Source organism: Argentina silus, assembly GCF_951799395.1.
Source record: "Argentina silus genome assembly, chromosome: 12".
Taxonomy (NCBI): Eukaryota; Metazoa; Chordata; class Actinopteri; order Argentiniformes; family Argentinidae; genus Argentina; species Argentina silus.
This window is the reverse complement of record NC_139666.1, coordinates 9374269-9395191: the sequence shown is the minus strand read 5'-3', so window position 1 is coordinate 9395191 and position 20923 is coordinate 9374269. Positions and strand designations below refer to the sequence as shown.

Genomic DNA, 20923 nt, shown 5'->3' with positions numbered 1-20923 from the left:
ATCACAACACTATAACCCTGCTCAAACAGTATTTCCAAGCTTCAGGACCCTCAGCCTTGAACATCAGCCTTCATTGAATGCAATCAACCCGAAACAAGGAAACCAAGTCACTAATCTTCATTCCACACATATAATAGACACAAACCCATATAAAAGACTCAATTTAAAGTATTTTATTGGTTAGTATTAAGGCACGTGTCTAATTTCCTGAGCCTAAGAATGAGGAATGATTTTGTGACTAACCTTGTGGCTGTAAGCAGCAATATGCTGTACTTGTAATTGACTTATTTCAATCGACATAATGTTTGTGAGAAAAAGCAATATGATTGCCCAGGTCTAGAACAGACATGTGGGATGTACAACTAACCTCATTAGACTAGGTCTTCCAGCAGCTATCCTTCTCTACATCTCATTGGGTTAGGAACAACTGTAATTAAACATTTAGAACCAAGGATACATGCTTTCCCCAGTTTGTCGTCAGAGCACAAGTGGGTTTGTCATCAGGGCACATTGGCGATGAAGTTACGCTTAAGAAAAGTTTTCTTCTACATTATCTGTTTGATGTTGTCATTCATGCAATAGAGAACAGAGGACAAATTCTAACTGGGTGACAATTTATTTTTTAGTTTCTTCATCACAGAATGTCTGGCTTCAATACAGTCCTTTTGTGTATTTCTTATTTTAACTTCAATACAGTTGTTTTCGTAAGCTTGGAGTAGAATTCTGCAGACCCATCAATTCAGTTTTGTGACTTTCATCATAGGCGAAGATTCCATCATAGGCGAAGATTCCATCATAGACAAAGATTCCATTACTGAGTACGAATGTCTTTGTCCCAGGATAACTCATATTTCCTCCAAGTATGTGACTATGGGGATGGTCTACTACGGATCTCTTAGATGCACAAGAGATCCTTTCTTCTGACAGTGCCACACAGGAAGACACATGGCAAAAATAGCTACCTAGCAAAGCCGATATGTTTGCTTTTAACGTAGGCCTATTCCTATATTCCTACTTTACATGGGGATGGCGTGATATGCCACATCAAGTCCTGTAATATAGCGTGGGGGGAGGGGGGGGGTGGGGGGATGGGCGTGCGGAGAGATACAGAAACTTTATCATCTGGGAGATGCTTCTTATGTTTCTTTGAAAAATTGTTGTCAGATAAGTCTCTCTGAGTCCCAGTAGGAAATGTTAGGAGATGCTACTCTTACAGAAGGACATTCTTCACTTGAATACACTGAGGGCATTACAGTAACACCGCTCTTCTCACTTTTCTCCTCCAACCCAAAAACACTGAAATACATGCATCGGGAGACTAGAGTTCATTCAGAACAGCAGGGGGTGATACTCAGATGAAGTACTCCTTCTTGCTCTCGTCCATGGCGTCCTGCAAGGCAGGGTCGCCCCGGAGTGCGGCATCTGCTGTTTCGGCAAACTCTGTGCCCTTGGCCTCATGGGTGTGGTAGGTGCCCTTGTGCCGGTACATGTAGCGAAGCAGCACCACTGCCAGGCACAGAAGCACCAGGACCACTGCAGCAATGACAGCTGCAAACAGAGATAAATTAAGTGTTACAGGACAGCAAGGACTTGGTCTCACAGTGACAGTTCACTATCAGCAGCTTTATATGCTGCATATACAGCAGTTCTGTATTTCAATGTTAAAATGTCAACATTAATGTCATTGCAATCTACTGAGATACAGTATAGTAATACAGAAAGAGGGCTGGCTTGCAAACCCAACTAGATGACCCGGGATCCATGGGTCTCATAGAGTTCAGGCTCTCTGACTGCATAGTCACAACTCTGACTGTGACCTCCTTAGTTGATTGTACTGCCTTGGGCCCAAATCATAAATGGTAATGACATTTAGAGTCTATAAATTCTCTGTTTTATAAAATGTCTTTTGAGAGTAAAAAAGGCACTTTCACGCTAAATTCTAAATTGAACTCATTACTGGTGGAAAACGAATAAAGTGTCTTTTTAAATGCATAGTTTGTGGTAATTTACAGCTTCTGGCTGACAATGACAATGTGTTGGGCCATAAATATAGCAGTAGCACTACTTCTAAAAATTGGCCAGTTGGTTGGGTGACTTCAAAATGTCACTAAATAGCTCTGTTCCAAAACATTTAACATAGACTGCTGCTTTCACTCTTAAAGAAAGAGATGTCTTTAAGTTGCATTCACCATCATAGAACTAAAGAGGGTGTCTGCTTCCAGCTTCAATCCATGTGCCGTATCGATTTGAATGTAGTTTATAAAGGAAGTCAATGAAATATAGAAGGACTTTGAATGTTCCTGAGGCATGGCAATACATTCATTTAAACTCACCTCCTAATATGGCATCAAAGTATCCGTCATCCTCGTCAAAATCTACTGAGGCAAAAGAGGGAAGTTTAGATTGATGTACTCATATGGAACCAAGAATATGTACTCTGTATATATACAGTATATAACATTGAGCAGAAATGCTTAACCTTTCAAAATATGCCATGTATCTCTCTTGAACCACATCAATATTTACTTCCTCATTTACTTTTGACTTTGTTATTTTAACAAATGTGAATTTTTCATGAGGGTTTGTTTTTATAGACAGCTGTCCCCCTGGTGTGTGCCATGCGCCTCTTTGTATCCGTCACCAGGGGACAAAGCGCTCATTAAAGAAAGCGATTAAAGGTAATCATTAATTATTGCGCAGGCAACATCTGCCCGCCTTGCCTTGACTTTCTCTGAAGGACGGAGATTTAGAGTCAGGCAGTCAGCTCAGCCTCACGAAACTGTGCCATTTGTAAAACACAACATGAGATCTAAAATGGAGATCGATCCCCACAAGCTATGAAGCGCAAGAGAGGGAAAAAAGATTGAAAAAGAACAGCATCCAAGCTTCGTTAATGGAGACCCCAAAGTGTGCAATTAAAAAGCAGGCTCATTAATGCCTAATCACCCGGAACATCTAGGTGTTCGCCCACTCATTAAATCCTCATCACGCAGCATTGTTTATGATGTGGACACATTCTCAGCAATTAAAGGGGAATTACAGGACCCGCTCATTTGGGACGAGGGGAGAGAAATTAAATGACAGTGACTGTCAGTGGAGGAGTTGTAGGACCTGAATACAGTGGAAGAGCAGTTGTAAATGAATGGACAAATCTAAATTTAACGTTTGTGTGTGTGTGTGTGTGTGTGTGTGTGTCCTGCAAACCAAATGAAGAGTTTTCATTTCCCTGTGCTTCGACTGAGTAAACAAATAAGCCTTTGTCGTAGGCTTTGACAAAAACCTGTCTGTGTCCATGGGACCTCACTCACTCAGGGCCAACGACAGTACTGCACTGTCTACGCATTTATGAATCCTTGAAACTTCATTAAGTCTCGTTCGTAATATGATTAACTATTTTAAATGCACACTAACACAGACCATCTCTTCTGCATGATCAAAGACACTCATTCAGTTAAGAGACTCTGGTTCTTTTTAGGATTCATCTTACAATCAACAGCCGGGAGAGGGTGTCTGCTGCCGTGTTGCACATACTGCATTCTGTCTTAACTACTCTACCAATATAACATCAGTTTTTTAGCACCCTCTATTTTCCCTCCATTGATCGGATAGAAAACAGAATGGCCTGCTGCAATCTCCTTTCTTTGTGAACTGTAGATTGGGGTCCGGAATGCATACTATTATTCAGAGTACCTGACCTTTAGACGTTTAAAGGTAATATTGAAACAATGTACTTACCAACAAAACTTTTTTCTTCACTCTGACCTATGAACACACAAAGGTAAAGAAAGCAATGGTTAGTTCTGCTATTCATGTGCACACAGAAAAGCAAATACAAAGGCATAAGTGGAATGCAATTACAACATTGTTACTATAGAAATTATAGTGTTACTACACAGGTATGGCAGCTAATATAAAGTGTTAAAATAGACAGTTATAGATCATTATAATGTCCTATTACAGTAGCCTATGTTCTATTGTTCATTTTTTCCATGTTCCACACCAAGAGCAATATTATGCGTCAATACATACAGTAGACATACACTTTGGTAATGTAATTCAATCACGTTTACTCTCAGAATGCCACATTGGCCTTTTAATGGACAAGACGTCAACACGCAGTGAATGTGAATAAGGATATGTCGAGCTTTTAGCGAGAGTGCATTTTGTTGGCCACTTCCAATTGATTTACCAGTTTGCTACAAATGCACAATTTCTAATGTTTGCAAACGTTCAGTAACATTGCTAGAAAAGGGAATCTAAAAACTTTTGCTTTAGGCGAGACTTATCACCGACGAGGCACGTCAATAGTTTAATCTTCTACTAAAATGGTGGGAATGCAGAGGTGTGGGCCTGGCAATATAAAAGCATAAATATTTATAATTCAGAAGGGAATCTGCAAGGATTTGGTAGGATGAATGGACCCAGGTGCATTGCATATAAAGGCAGCAGAGGAGTAGCAGCGATACCAAACAAAATGATTTTTACTAGAAAGTGTAGTTGGCAACACAGGATACAAACACAAAGACTTTACTCAAAAACAAAAGGGGAGAAAACAAAGTCTCCAAAACAGTACTCGTAGACATACAAAGGCTATGGACTCAACTCGAAATTAAAAGAGAGAGAACAACATCTCCAAAACAGTACTCGTAAATGTTTCAATGGCTTACTTATCAAAGGTGACCAACACACGGTGCACACACTGTGAAGACTGAGTGGAGAATGAAGGAAAGTGAGGAGCATCAGTGAGGAAGTAAGGAGCATCAGTGACAATTAAACACAGGTGCAGGCAATAAGTCCATAATGAGTCAGTGAGTGAGTGAGTGAGTGAGTGAGTGAGTGAGTGAGACGGTATAGTGGGCGGCTGGAGGGAGACACCTAGGGATCGCACAGGGAAGTGCGCCCCCATCTGTAACAGTGCACCCCCCGACGAACGGCTCCTGCCGTTTCACCATGGTGCCTCAGGGTGAAGGCGACGGAAGTCAGCGATGAGACCCGGGTCCAGGATGTTCCGCTTAGGCACGTAGGTCCGCTCCTCCGGACCAAAACCCTCCCAGTCCACCAGAAACTGGAGCCCCCGACCGACCCAACGGCAGTCCAGAATCTGGTGGATAATATAGGCGGGTTGACCTCCGATGAGGCACGGCGGGGGGATGGGGGGGGGGGTGTTGTGTGCATATTCTGCCCATGCCAGCCGCTGACCTCAGTATCCCCTCCAGATCCTGGTTGACCTGCTCCGTCTGGCCATTCGACTGGGGGTGGAAGGCAGGTGGCCAGAACCTGGAGGTGAACTGAGCACCCCGATCAGAAACCACAACCTGGGGCAGGCCGTGGACCCGAAATACGTGCTGAACCACCAGCTTAGCAGTCTCCCGGGCCGACGGGAGTTTGGGGAGGGGGATGAAGTGAGCCGCTTTAGAAAATCGGTCCACCACAACCAGAATCATCGTGAACCCATCAAAGGGGGGGAGGGTAGAGATGAAATCCAGGGATATGTGGGACCAGGGTCACTTGGGAATGGGTAGGGGACAGAGGAGCCCAGCCATGGGTTGGCGAGAGCCCTTGTTCCTCGCACACACCGTGCAGGCGACAACGAAGGTGCGTGCATCCGCCTCCCCTGTGGGCCATCAGAACATCCGTAGAAATTCCAGGGTCCTGGTGGCACCATGGTGGCTGGTGAGGTTTGACACGTGTGCCCTCTGGAGCAGCTGCAGCCGCACAGCCTCGGGCACATATTGTCTGCCCGGCGGGCCCCCGCCGGGGCCCGGGTTCGCGGCGCAGGGCCGCTCTTACCACCACATCAATTCCCCAAGAGTTGTGATGAGGACGCTGGGGAGGATGGAGTTGGGCCGTTTCTTCACGCTGCCAGGAAAGAGTGTCGGGCTTGATGTTTTACCGGACGGTAAGAGATGGTGAAATTGAAGCGAGTGAAAAGTATGCGTTATGGAAATCCAGCTTGGTGAATATCCGGGTCCCCTGCAGGGACTCTAAAGCCGTCATCATCAGGGAAACGGGTAGCTATACTTGATGGTGACGTTGTTAAGTCCTCGATAATCCACAAAGAAGGACCCCACGCCCGCGGGGGAAGTGGAGGGGCGAATGTGACCCGCGGTGAAGGACTCCTTATGTAAGCCGTCATGGCTAGGGTCTCTGGGCGAGACAGGGAAAACAGTCTACCCTGTGGAGTGTGGTCCCTGGCAGGAGGTCAATGGCACAGTCATAGGGCCTATGGGGAGGTAAGTCCTTGGCCCGTTGTTTGATGAACACCTCCCCGAGATCCCAGTAAACCCGGGGAATGCTGGAAAGGTTGGGCCTGACCTCTCTCACTGGGGTTTCTGACTCCCTGGTGGAGATGGCTGTGAGGGATCTAGGGGAACAGGAACGCGGAGGCTGGACATGGCTGTCACAAGGATTACCCCAACGGAGGAGCTGGCCCGAAGACCAGTCGATGTGGGGGTTGTGGGCAGCCAGCTGGGGATAGCCGAGGACTAGGGGGCAGTCGGGGGAGTCAACAATGAGGAATGAGTGAGTGAGTGAGTGAGACGGCACGGATGACCGGAGGGAGACACCTTGGGACTGCACTGGGAAGTGCGGCCCCATCCGTAACAGGAACTGGGATAATTTTAATTTCTATGATCTCCCTCTTCTTAATCAGGGCAGCCAAAAATCTTCCACAGCAGAGAAGAGAGCTCAAATCCCTAATAAATTTGCCAAGCAAACACGGGGGGCCTGTCTCGCCCGGAGGTGTCTCCTCGTTAGCAAGATCCACTCGCTGCCTAGACATGAAGAGTGGGACATCTGCACCACCCCGGCGGGGGCCGTTAAGCCACATCCAAGGGCAGATTTCTCTTTTCCCCTCACTGAGCCCAGAAGGGAAGACACTACAGGCACTAGATGCAGGCAGGCAAAGGGGTGAGGAGGGGGGTGAAGAGTAGGGTAGAGTGGGTTAGAGAGGAGGGTAGAAGGGTCGGTGTGTGTGAAGGGGGGGGTTGGTGAAGAGGGTAGAGGGGTAGTTGCTTTCGGATGCCACAGTGAATTAAACCACCATCATCCCTCTCCCCTCATCTTTCGCTTTCACACATTTTGCAGACACATCCGGCAGAAGAGCTGGCTTGCCCCGGGAGCGGGAGATACACTTGCTTTCATCACATTCCCAGAAGTGCCGTTAATCTCGCCCAAAGCCGGCTCTGAAGCAGGGCTGGTAAGTGTCCCCCCGGTAGGAAAGAACGAGCAAAAGAACCGAACAGGGAAACTGGAAGCCAAATTAATTCCACCCCGCAGCTCTGTGGCTGACACTGTGCTGATATGATATTCTCAGGAAATATATGCTAAAGCCTGGCTGCAATCTTAACTCTTGTGTTCCTAAACGTGGTCCAATTTGGGGGCCACCGTCTCATTGGAAAAATACAAAAAATACCCATTAAATATTATGGGGTTGCCATCTTGCTTCTCACTCGTGCTATCACACTGCATGGACAATCTTAATGAAAATGTTATCACATTGTGCAGACAGAGTTTGTGCTCTCTCAAAGTAGTTCCTCGTGTTAGGGGTAGCTATCGCACTTGGGCAGTCAATTTCCTGGACACTCTCAGGACTGGCTGGCATGAGTTATGTAATTAATGGAGCAGTGATAAGTCTTGAGAGTTATTTCGCTGCCAGATAGCAACCAGAACAATAGCACACATGGTTTGGTAGCTGTCACTTGAGGTCACCCAGCTAGCCACAACACAATGATGTTTGTTTACAGTCAACAGCTATCATGTTGCTATGCTGGTTGCTGAGTAATTGTTAACTTAAATGATGTGACTTCCTTTCGCATGTTCTGTTGGCCCACTACTGCTCCTATTGTGAAGGGGTTGGGGGATATGCAGCACTATGCTCAGCTCAGTGAATGGAGTGAGTCCTCACAAACATAAGAGATTGGATGCCTTCACATCAGTATTCAGAGCGTCAAACTCAGAGGATAGATATGAATTTTGCTGGCATTGCAAGGAGAATGGAAAATACAAAAACACCACATCTTCAATACCAGCTGTCACATTTCAAGGAGATTGAGCAGACTCGTGAAAGCACAGTTTTACCTTGTCTCAGTGGATTTCAAAGTTTTTAAAAGCTGATGGGGTGAAAGGGCCTTTCATTTGCCACCTGTCTGTGGTTGTCTGGTGTTAGGTGGCTGCGTGGCGGATGGTGGATGTGCCTGACTCGTCCTGATTCTCGTCAGCTAGCAGCTCAGCTGTGGCCTAAATGAGGGTAAAAACATCCACTAAATGTCTGGCTAAACACCTCTGTCTTTCCATATTTGGAATGGCCCTAGCCCCTCTCTCTCTCTCTCTCTCTCTCTCTCTCTCTCTCTCTCTCTCTCCTTTCTCTCCCGTCCCACAGAGATGGATTCTAGCTTTTCATTATTGACCACACTGAGGGCTGCTCATGCAGCTGTCTGTAAAAAACACTGAGTGCCTATTAAATGCCCACCTTTGGACTTGTGGCAGGTGTCTGAAGGGGGGAGGGGGGGGGGGTGGTGGTGGTGTGTGTGTGTGTGGGGGGGGTGTTTGCACCTCGGTTAAATGTGATAATGTTGCATATCACGTTTCCCAAGTTATTTTTTCACTGTGTTGCAACAGCATTTGTGTTGCAACAGCATTTGTGTTTCGTGGTGGATGATCTAATTACAAACCAGTAGCATGCCTATTAGTAGGTACACATTGCGTAAGCAACTATGGGTATTCATATTCACATTCGTATTCATCAAAATCTTATGCTATTCTTTTTGTGTTGAGACTGACCTCTATAAATGAACAATGCCCGTTATTTGCCAATATCAAGGACACCGAAATAAAAACATCAAGATAAAGCCTTTGAGTGAAATGACAAATATTTCAATTTGCCAGCCAATGCGCTCCATCCTGGAGCAGGATGTTTTGATATGCCGGGTTGCTCTTGTCTCCTTTGTTCACCTCAAACTCCTTGCACGGGCTCCACACATATTTGACTTTCTGACTTTCTTTAAAAACTTTGATCTATTATTTATCTACATGTGTTCTGAACCCTGCCTCTTCACACACTGCAGGTACTAAAGAAATCACTTTGACTCCTCTCATTCATTTTCCTCATCACACTGCACGGAGAAGCAGAAAACATATTTTTTATTTATCCTCCTTCTAGTAAAAGCAATGTCGAGGTAAGAGCCACACAACAGTAATTATATTTAATGGAGTGTTCAATGAATGTGGAATAAATGGCCAACTGAAAAAAACCCACTTTAATTTAATGTCCATAACTGTACAGGAGTCATGGTTCTGCTCAAGAAACAGCAAGGCTGTGTTCAGGTCATTTTTTGTCCAAGAGATGAACTTTCCAAAAGAAGTCTAGCCCTCAGCACAGCACATGGTTTTGGCTACACAGCATATAAAGAACAATGGATTGTAATATGATATCCCTATGTCAGCTACATGTACATGGTTGTCTTAGAAAATAATCATTCCCTGCCAATCAAGATTGTTATTTAGTTTCAGCTGACCACGCCATCCTTCCCTAAACACATTCCTGGCTAATTCTCCTCCCACCATCTGTACTAACGCACTGACCTCAAACTCACCTTCTGATAAGGATAGAGAGCTGGTTGGCTGAGGGAGACATGTTATTGGCCAGGGGAACCATACAGCACATGCAGTCTGTATGAGTTCATTAGCACAACAGAGATCCCTAGTGGGATCCACCATTACATATTTTCTTTATACTGCCAATTTGTGCAATGCATCCAAGCACAGTCCTCTGCTCAATGATAGTGTTTTAAAAATACAATACCAACTGACACTATACTGCACACGCTCGGTAATAGCCAAGCCCTTGTATGTTTTGATATTTCATACAAAATACAGTTATTTTGTATGGAATAGATACCTATGAGTGTGATCTCTATCTAGCAGAGATGCAGGTTGATCATCAACTCCAATGATGAGGGTAATGAAACAAAATGATGGCCTGAGGGATGTAGAATGACTGAGATTTTAATAAAGTTCTCTCTCTCTGCAAATAGCCTGCCAGGCATAACTAGTCTACACATTCTAATGAGTCTCGTTCTTTAGCTGCTCTAGACCCACCCTGTTGATGGGGAGGGGCAATATTTCAATCTTTTCAGCGGCAATATGCTTTGATGAAACACAAGCAATATTCAAAGTGGTAATACCAGTGCAATCTGGCAGAATGGGAACGTCGGTAATGAACTTGCAGAGACATCTCCACAAACAAACAGCAAAGCCATCATCGGCATGGTTCAAGATTTTCCCAAAGTTATTACTTCTCAATCTGTATGGACAGAGGAGAGGAGAGGAGTTACAGTTTTAAGAAAGATGTTATGAGATCTGGCTTGCTATCTCAATCGATACAGAGTGTACAAAACAACTCAATGTATTAACTCTCTCCATCTGGCAGACAGTACACTTGAGAATATAGCCAACTTTCTGAAGGAACATTCACCGACTAAGGGATATCTTTGGGAGAGATATCAAATCACTGATCAGCACAAGTAAATAATCTTTTCCGGTGTGAGCTGGACAAACACAAAAACATCTTGGTTTCAGAAAAAAAACTGTTGACAATACAAAGTTTGCCTGTGTTCAAGGTAAGTTAGGCTGTCCTTGGTCATGGTCATGTAAAAGGTGCAGAAGATTTGTACAAAAATAGTTTTCAGACTGAAATGTCCACAGAGGAAGGCCTTCAGTTAGCCTTGAGTGAAATGGTGTACAAGCCCAATATATCAGCCAGTTATAGGTGAGAGTGTTACAATTGGGGTTTACTGCTTGTTTACTGCTTGTCAGACACTTTTTTTGTTAAACTGTGCAGGTTTTACAAACCTGTATTTTTGGTGTTTTTTTTATTATTATCAAGCTTCCCATCAACCTGGTGAAAAGTGGACAGCGTATTTCTCCCTGCTTCAGGCATGATGTGTATTAGAGATGCTATCAGAAAATTGGTCCTTGAGAGAGCATTTGTTAGGTCCCAGGGTTGTTTATCAAAAGTTATGTGTGTTGTTAAATGTGTGGAATGTCAGATCCCAGAGACCCACACATGGGCCATGATCATCCCTTTCCCTCTCCCCTTAGCATGCCCATCTTCCTCTCTGCTATTTCCTGTTCTTTGATGCCCTGACAACCCTTATCCTTCCTCTGACAGAGGTCCTAATGATGACTCGGCCAGAGTTCTCAATGAAAACATTTCAATCAAAAGACAGCTCTCTCTCTAAGGAAGGCAAGTACGAGACAGCGGAGAGCAGAAAGCGATGGGAGAATGAGATGAAGGGATGAGGAAATGAGGGTTATAAGAGGATAGACAGATGAGCCTGGAATAATATACAATGACATGGAAGGGAAGGGTGACAGGGGGAGAGAAAATTGGAATGAGAGGAGAGAAAGGAGGAGAGAAAATGTGGATGAGTGGTGTGAAAAGAGGAAAGGAATGGGGTTTAGAGGAGGGGTGAAAGAAGGAGATCTCAGTCTGAGGCCAGAGAAAGCAGCCACACCTTGGCAGAACGTCTGTTTATCGTCGAGAGGGTCATAATAAAACATGTGCAGCCCCTCCCCCTCCTCCTACTCCTCACTCCCGACCAATACCATTACACTGCTCCTCAAATATTTGGCATTACCGTCCTTTTTCACTTATCTCGCCTCTCCCCCACATTCTTTCTCAGCTTTCCCGCTGTATCTGGCTGTGTTCAGCTGTTTCCCTCGCTATCTCCCTCTCTCTCCGCCACACTTGGACTCCCTCAGACTTCCTCAGACACCCTCAGACTCCCTCTCCTCGAGCGTTATGGCAAAATCAAAGTTCTTCTCGTTCTGATCGATGACAATGTTATCATCACTCTGCCACGGAATACTCTTAAAGTAATTAACCCACCGAGAGAAGCGCTAGCTAGCTGGATTGGCATCTGATAATTGACGATGACACCGTGAGGAACACTTAATAAAACATTGGCCCTTCCAACATCCCACATCTGATTAAAACAAAACAAATTCTCTTTCTTCTACACTTGTAGCTTTACTTATTCATCTGGCCCAGAGCTGTCAGAGAGATGTATTAGCTTGTCCCAAATCCTCTCTCCAGGTCTGGCGTACACAGGATCTTCAGAACCAGGCGAGGCTCTGGCTCATTGTACTGCATGGAATGGAATAAGGAATGGTATCAAACATGCATTACGTCCTCCGATTTCTACCTCCAACAACCTCCCCTGGTCAGAACCTTCTTAATTACCATACAGTTTTGGGTGGAAGGACTGTAGTAACATCAATGTGATGAGAAGGATATAGTGAAAATGTGTACTTTTAGATAGTCATTTTACCCTGGATTCCCACAAAGAGAGATATGATATTGTTGTACTGTAATTACTGATACAGTTGTATTCACCTTGTCAGTAATACAATTAAATGTCATCATATATGCATTTACTCTATAACAGCATGTCATTGCTGACATGCTGTTATAGATCATTTAGTGTAACACCCTATCTGGTTTCTTTAGTTTATGTTTGTCTTTGTTTCATATGATTCATTTTTTGTTTCCTGTTTGTTTTGTGTTCCTCACCTTGTCTCTCGTTTCAGACGCTTCACCACCTGCCCTTGTGTGTTTCCCGCCTGTGTGATTGTTGACCCCGCCCTAATTAGCTCCACCTGTTCCTCATCATCCTTCCCTGTGTATTTAGTCTTTGTACCTTGTGTCAAGCATTCCAGCAATTTTTCCTAGTGATAAGTATTCCTGTTTTTTTTATCTCCGAGTGTATTTTTGACTTGGCCTTTTTGCCTATCCCTTTTCAGATTATCTGCCTACCTTTTTGATCTGCCTGCCTGTGTAAATAATCCTGCTTTGCCTACCCCCTTCCTGGATTATTCTGCCTACCCATTGACTGCCTACCTCTGTACCGAACCTTTCTGAAAGTAATGACTTTTCTTTTGGATTTATGTTTTTGTCTCCAAGTCATGTGTTTGAGTCCTTTGCCTGAGTACTCCAGTCATTACACTTTCGGCTGTTTTGTGTCAAGCAATTTTCAGCACAAACCAATTATGATAGATTGGTAGACTGTGACAGAGAGAGTAACTAGCTGATGAATTTAATGTTCAACAACTGTGTGTAGACACACCTGTTTCCTGTGTCAGTGACTGGGTGGGCAAGGCAGCACATCCTGCTTGATGATACTGACAGATATCTCAGTTAAAAGAAAGACGGAAGCTGATAACAGATGCTATTGGGTGGAGTCAACAATACATATGATTTGCGAAAATGCTGTGTTTACTAAGTCAAGGTCAACTTAGAATTGCATTGAGGGATATATCCAATCTTTTCAGGGAGGAGAATATAGAGGGATGGATTATGAATTACTGAGAGAGGTGACATATGGGAGATTGTGAATGACCTTTAGGTCACCAGGGCACATATATAGTTATTTAGTGTCCTGAAAAGAATATTATGTTTCACAGAGACAGAAAATCATATTGGAAAATAAAGCTTGAAGTGGTCCCCTGGTTGATAGGTGGTTGAACTGAGATAGCCCAGGGGCCTGGGCTGATTGTGAAAAACAGTTTGAAGACCTTGTGAAGGCTTAGGAAATGGGTGATATTCTATTGGACACGTACACACACTATTCACCATATTTTATTGATTCTCCGCCTGTAAAGATAATGCTGCTCAAAGAACAAAGGCGGGTAGACAAAACCATAATCATCTTTTGACATGAAATAGAAATAGAAATATCCACCAGACCAGTCCATTATCCAGCAGCACATCACAGTTTTAAAACCTGAGCTTTGGGACACAGATACTTAACACAAGCTGTATCCCTGAGTTGAAACAGTTATTAGCCAATAATCAAAGTGTCATCGCATGGAAGAAATAAAAGAGGACTGAGCTGCTGAGCATTTCAACAGATTGTTTTTTTTGGAGAAATGAAATCACTTACACCCTTTAGATCCATTCAATTACTATACCTCTGTTCCCCTGTTCAGGTTCAATGGGAGAGCCACAGTTAATCATGCTATGAAATCAGAGACAGAGAAAATAATTGGAGGCAAAAGGTTACATACTGTGCGAAGATCTGTCCCTCTGTGCTTGAGGAGAACTTAATTTCAGTGTATTATGTTTAGACTCAGAATGTCTGTAATGTAATGAGACAACTCAGCATTATTTCGAAGGCAACCCATGGCTAAATGTACTCTACAATCAAATCTTAGGCAAACAAACCGCTACAGAACACTTTGAGTTTATTAACTCTGACATTATTTGAGACCATAGCGACCCATAATATTATGTAAACTTTACTTCATGAGGTATTTTATCTTTGCTCAACTGCTGTGCTCTGTGAATCGTTTGTTAATGAACGCTGAACAAAGGTATCAGTGTTACATTGACTTCCTCTAAAAGAATGATATCCTCGAGGGAACTACGGTCAGTCTGAGTCCAACCCCACTTGACAACACGTACACTTTTACATAACAGCTTGAATGACCCAGCAACAGGCAATGACACACAAACACACGCACACACACACACACACGCACACGCACACGCACACGCACACGCACGCACACGCACACGCACACGCACACGCACACGCACACACACACGCACACGCACACGCACCCTAGTGCGCATGCACTCAAGCACGCACACACACACCATCCCATTTCCTGGAAGCACACCGGTTTGCACACTCTCATCCCTCTTTCCCACTGGCTGCCTCAGGTCCTGTCTGGCTGGGAATATGGAGTGGAGACACTCAACTCATATCTCTTCCAACCATATGGCCTTGGCAACAGTTGGACACAATACTTTTTCTTTCCCCTTCTCTTCCTGTTCCTCTTCCTCGCAGAGTGAACTGTGAAGGTGCAGCTGACCGAGTGTACAGGGGGAAATGGGAGTGGGGTCGGAGCCAGTTTGTTAATGGCTATGAAATCTTATGACAGGATCAGATGACAGGCTGCAGGCATGGTGGTTTGGGCTTATTGGGGACAGATGGTGCAGTGTCTTGTGCTCTCTGCTGCCTTACCTTGCCCAGCCGCCTATGGGGATGAATAGAAAAGCTTTTTCTCTCCTGGCCTAAGCAGTGTGGACAGACACAGAGAGACCACTGACTGGATCAGAGAGAAGGACAAGCAAACAGAACCCCAGAGACCATGGCCAATAGGGTTCAGCGCATGGCTGAATGTTTTGTTTCTGACAGAAAAGGTCTGGAGAGTTTGTTGCCATGGCATAGGTGGAGAAGCAATTTCAAACTGTGACTCAATTCCGAATTCCCATGCCAGACAGTATTCCCATGGGAGACAGTTGCTATTTGATTTGTTGCATACAAACATTCAGATTGCTACATCACAATACACAGCTTGTGTTTTTGAACCCCTGCATACATTCTTAGAAAAAACTCCAGTTAGTACCAAAAAAGGGTTCTTCATTTGTCCCTGTAGGGAAACCCTTTTTGGTGCTTTGTATAACTCTTGTATAATGGTTCTACAAACAAACAACTACTCTAAGAGTGTAGATATTATCAACTGAGGATATAGGAGCTTGGTATTTGGTTGGGGCCACTGTGCCATGTCATCCTCTGTTCTCTGTGTTTAAAAAACAAATGGTTATATACTGTAGCACTCCTACACACCGAGGGCCTTTTTTTCAGGTTTCTCAACCATTACCCTGGGTGGGTGGAATCATTTAAACACCTCTCCTAGGCCTGCAACTGACAATCCCTCTGAGGGAATTGGAAAGCTGGCTGGATAGTTGCTCTCCACAGCTGGCATCCCCGCCAGGTCTGAGATTGGCAATCCCTGGTGTAAAGCACACCAGCATAGAGGAAGGAGAGAGAGAGAGAGAGAGAGAGAGAGAGAGAGAGAGAGAGAGAGAGAGAGAGAGAGAGAGAGAGAGAGAGAGAGGGGGGGGGGGGGTGGAGAGAAAGAGAAAGATGCAAAGTATTGCTGCAGCACATTAGCCCTCTTATTTTTGGAGCAAGTTTGATGATGGGAAATGGGGAGGAGACACTGGGGGGACTAAGATAAACAGACACCAGTAGATGCCATCTTTGGGATTGTTGTTGGGTCTCTACCCCCAGAGAGAAAGACATCCTCCCCCGTCTCCCTCTCCTCCCTCTCCTCCCTCTCCTCCCCCGCCCTGTCAGAGAAGTACAGTACCTCCAACCCATCTTCATTTTCTTATCGATTTCCATCAACTCCCAGCTGCAACTACTGTATCTGCTGTGCTTTCTCTCTCTGTACCTCACGTCTACTGTTCCCCTCTGTCGCTTTGTTTCTCTGCCTCAGTCTCCTATACTTTCTCTACCTCCATTTCCCCTCCTCCTCCCTCCTCCTCCCTCCACCCCCCCACCCCCCCACTCTCTCTGTCTCACCTGTCTGCATACTTTTGAAGACTGCAGAGTAAAAACGCTGACAGCTAAAGAGTAGGAAATGTCCTGCCTCTGTCTCCTCTGCCTGCTTTCACTAAGAGTCTCTGCCTAAACCTCCTGCCAGCCAGTCAGCTCCAGCAGCCCCAGACAAGCCAAGGTCAGCCTTGCTGTCATCTCGTCTCAGCTCCTGACACATCCTTTCATGCTAAAAATGGAGAATCTCCCACAATTGTATCCTCTCCTGGATGATTATGTGTCTCAGATGCCAAAGGTATGTATCTTTAGGGTTAGTGAGTGTGTGGGAGATAGAATTGGTTTATTTCCCAAACTGATGATTCGTAAATTGTGTCATCTGCTGTAACAATGTTAGCATTGCAACTAACAGCGTATAAGGCTAATGTACAGTAAGACATAGCATAGTAGCTAACCCAGTATAGAGCAATTGACAAACATAGCATAGTAGCTGGTCTCATTAAGTCAGACTCTCCATTTAAATAAGAGTCTAACGGCATATCAACGTACGCATGGTGCTGGGAGGCAGATCTATCCATGAATTCTACCAGTGCCACAGATTCTATTGATGAATAGAGCAGAGTTAAGTAGGTGCTTCAAATGGAGGCGGGATTTCAACAAGATTTGGTTTAAAACGGGGAATTTAATGCAGACCGCTTACATGTGAAATGATGGCATCAAAAACATATTAAGCGAAATCCATGTTTTAATTTTGTGCAATGCATGCAAGTCAGGTTATAAAAATCTGGCAGGGCAGAACGGGAGGGACATCACAAGCAAAAACATTAGGGAGCGGAAAATTGCTGTCACCAGGTTTTCACTTCCTGCACCCTCAATCGATAGATGAGATTGTGGGTTCCGAGACTACATAGTCACCAACACAGCATTAAGCTATCAAAATCATTGCATAACAGCTAACACAGTGTTGGCTCAGGCTAATGACAAACATAGCATTGTAGCTAACACAGTGTAGAGTACCATATGGCTAATGACAAACACCTTGATAATGAGAACCTGCAGACTGACTGCTACCGGAACTGCTTTTATGCAAACAACACCAGGTTGCTGCTCGCTAACAGTGCTGTCAGACAGGTATATGTAACAACTAGCTGGCTGACAAACAAATCGTTATCCTTCACCACCTTTTAGATGCACTTTCAGATTTTTTTGCCCCCGCAAATGGTGTGTAAAGTTAACAACAATTATTTTATATACACAGCTGAACATGGTACTTCTTAGGAAATAGGAAATCATTTGGTAGCAAGGGAGACTTTCTGGTACTTACTTCGAAGATTCCAACACAAGTTGTAGGCTAACTAACCTAGACTCCAATGTAACTGTGGTGTTTATTCAAATTCATAAAAGTGTTATTACTATGTAATTATCTGTTAATTACCACAAAGCACCTGATAAATAGCAGGAGGTGAAATAGAGCAGTGCATGCAGTAGTATAGCCTACCATAAAAACCTAAATATATCTGTGTGTGGCTGATATAATTTTATATTCAGAGCTGTGTGCAGTCATGTACGTGAAACTCAATGCCTCACTGTTGATTTATCCTCACCACAACAACCAAATATCTCCTACACAAGTCTTACTGCAGTCCTGCATTATGGTGGGATTATAGGTGGATCTCCTTTCAAGTCACATGGGCCAGAATACAATGGCCGAAGATATCAGATTTTCTAGAATTTCTATGACATTATTTAACCTTTAGTTCACTAGGAGAAACCCCTTGAGGTTGAAAACTCTGGGCAAGAAAATCATTAAGACACTGAATTGAATGTCAGTCATGGACACATTCATGTTATCTTGCACAGTATGACCACCATGCAATCTTATAACCTTATGTAAAGACAGCATTTAAGCAATGACACATGAGAGGGTGTGCTATATTGTTCATGATTTATCATCAATACTGTCACGGGTAGGAAAAGTTGTTAGACACGACATGCAGCAGAATACCGGCAAACCCCTACCAATTGACAGTATTGACAATAAATCAGGGCCTTGAGGGCATTCGTAACTACCTATAGCACTGGTGGTCACTGCTTGCTAACATGTCTCCAATGCTAGTTATCAGTTTAACTAGAAAATGACTGTGCAGCCATGGATATGATATCTATCGGGGTAGTGTTATTGCAGTGTTGACATGTTACATGTATGTATTTTAGGTTTGAGATATTGACATTGTTATTATGTGGTAAGCAGGGATAATTCGAGGCGAGAGAGATGTCGGCCATGTTTTTTGTTTTGAAAAGCCATCGGGTTAATGCATGTATATTAACCCTTAACCACCTGGCACCACTTTCTCAGCTGTGTGATTGTCAGGGATTACATATGTCTCCAAACCTGTTGTATAAGTGTGCTTCACACATGAATATACAGCTCTTATGGTTTCACAACCATCACGGGCAGAAGATTATTCAACCTTGTAGGCATGGCGGCAGGTAATTGTCAATTAACATCAAATTCCCACTTTGAGCACTTTGGGGACATCAGCAGTCAAGCATGATGGCAAATTTTATGCTCGCTTAATCATTGCTATTTCATAAAGGTAATCCTTTGGAGTTCATCTTCATCAAAGAGTGACAAGTGAGTTTCTCTAAGTGTCATTTTATTACCTATTAGACATAACATTAGGGCAAAATTTTCCCCACTTTTGGCTTCGACTCAACTTTTCTTGTTGCTTTACGATATGGAATGGAACCTTGCACCGAGTATTCTCTCATAATTTCAGGCTTTTAGGTGAAATAAATCAGATGCTTATAATAAAGACAGAAGTCCGCAGGGAAAGGAAAATGCATATACATTTTTTCACTTTTAAATTAATGATGTATAGCCATTGATTCTTGAAGAATATAACTTCTAAATGCCTCATGACCTTACAACAGATCAACTGTCTTACCCCATCAGAACCCAAAATATAAGTTTGTATTACTCCATTGTTTATAAAAAGTGCAATTGTAAACAATCACTGCATACTGTAACTCCATCCCTCAGCTGTTTCCCCAAAAAGTGACAGGGAGCCTGCTTTGTTGTTGATTGAAATACAGACTGCATCCTTTAAAGCTTGTGCGTCATGGACTAGAAGAGAACCAGTCATTTGCTAATGTAGCTGAAGAGAAGGTTTGCTGCCTCTTCTCTGTTATACAAATTCCGTTTAAAAATGAATCACTGGAAAACACATACTGTAAGATGGAACAGGCCCTGGAACTAAAAGACAGCTTTATAAATTCTGCAGGCATTTGCTCTCCCTGTATCTGCCTGCCTCATTGTGTACAGATGTATGGTGTGATAAGACCTGTCATTATGTTATTATCTTGAAATTCTCAGGAGAGAGTGGATACAGTACGAGAATGTGATATAAACACTGAGATAAGTGGGACAGACACTGACTAAACCCACAGCCCATGTGGCTCGCACTCCCATTTAAAGTCTTCCCCGGAGTTCCCAAAGTTGCCTGACACCTATCTATCTAACCGTACCATATTAATAGCATTGATTAGCATTTTATAAGCTAAGATGCTAACTAGAAGAATTTGCTTATATAAGCATTGCTTCACAGTCTGGAAACCCTGCCATGGAAACCTTTTGTCATTTTGTCTTGTTTGACACTCGAGTTGAGTGTGAGACATGGAGTTTGTCATTTGTATGTGGTACATTAGGATTCTAAATATACCTGACCCATCTCTACTTCTGTAGAATTCTTTCATGATCAGGGTACTGTCAAATCCAAGTAACACTCCTCACTCCTGTTGAAGCTGAAGTTTCTGTCCTGTGGTACTCTACCACTCCCACAAGCCTGCAACTCCCAACTGTCAAACCATGGCCTGAGGGTCTGCAGAGGTATATTCACACCTGTCATAATCATCTGGCTCTCTCTCTAACACCCGAGGAGAAATCACACACACACGTCCACACAATGGATGGCATGGCTCCCCCTGCACTGCAAAATGGAAGTCCTGTCTGAATACAAACATCTACCTCTCATTTTCCCTCGTTTTTCTGTGACTATGAATTTGTTGAAGGTTGTTGGTACGCTTTCATGGTTGTCCAGTGTGTTTGGGCTCACAGCTGGTGGCAACCTGTCCATCCACACATAATCACTGGTGTTTTGTTATAGTTCCAACTACATTCATTCAAAGAGAGCACCCGGCGAAAACTGTTCACATTGTGTTGCTGTGGCTGTCTGTTTACAATGTTTCTCCTGTCCCGCCAATGTTGGGCCACCTTTACAGGAATGGAACAGTTCAGGCAGGACTCTCACTAAGTCTGTGTTGATACGGCGGCTTATTTAAGTGGTCAATCTACACACCTCTCTGTAGCCTTCTATATGGATGCTGGTACTGTCGGTCGTTACTGTGCTATAAGAGTATTGCTTGTGTTTGTTACCACCACCACCCCCAGTCTCCATCTCCTTTGGTTCTGCTCAGTCTGTATCTATCTAGTTGATATACTGTATGTATTGTATAGGCTCCCTGCCATGTTATATACAGTACAGATATGTGTATCGTTTATAATTCCCAGGCAGGGA

The 20923-nt window shown here is 43.8% G+C and overlaps 1 protein-coding gene across 2 annotated transcripts in view; it reads right to left on the bottom strand.

The window, feature by feature from the left end:
- The window catches only part of LOC310813342 (glycophorin-C-like), a 24516-nt gene continuing 3593 nt past the window's right edge, over positions 1 to 20923 (bottom strand). Inside the window, exons 3-5 of one of the 2 annotated variants that reach the window (XM_083682283.1) lie at positions 3736 to 3762; positions 2334 to 2378; positions 1 to 1548 (exon numbers count right to left, since the gene is read on the bottom strand). In XM_083682283.1, the coding sequence (XP_083538409.1) occupies positions 1352 to 1548; positions 2334 to 2378; positions 3736 to 3762 (269 nt within the window). In that variant the 3' untranslated portion in view covers positions 1 to 1351. The remainder of the gene's footprint in view (positions 1549 to 2333; positions 2379 to 3735; positions 3763 to 20923) is intronic. The other variant, XM_083682284.1, reaches the window with a different exon arrangement.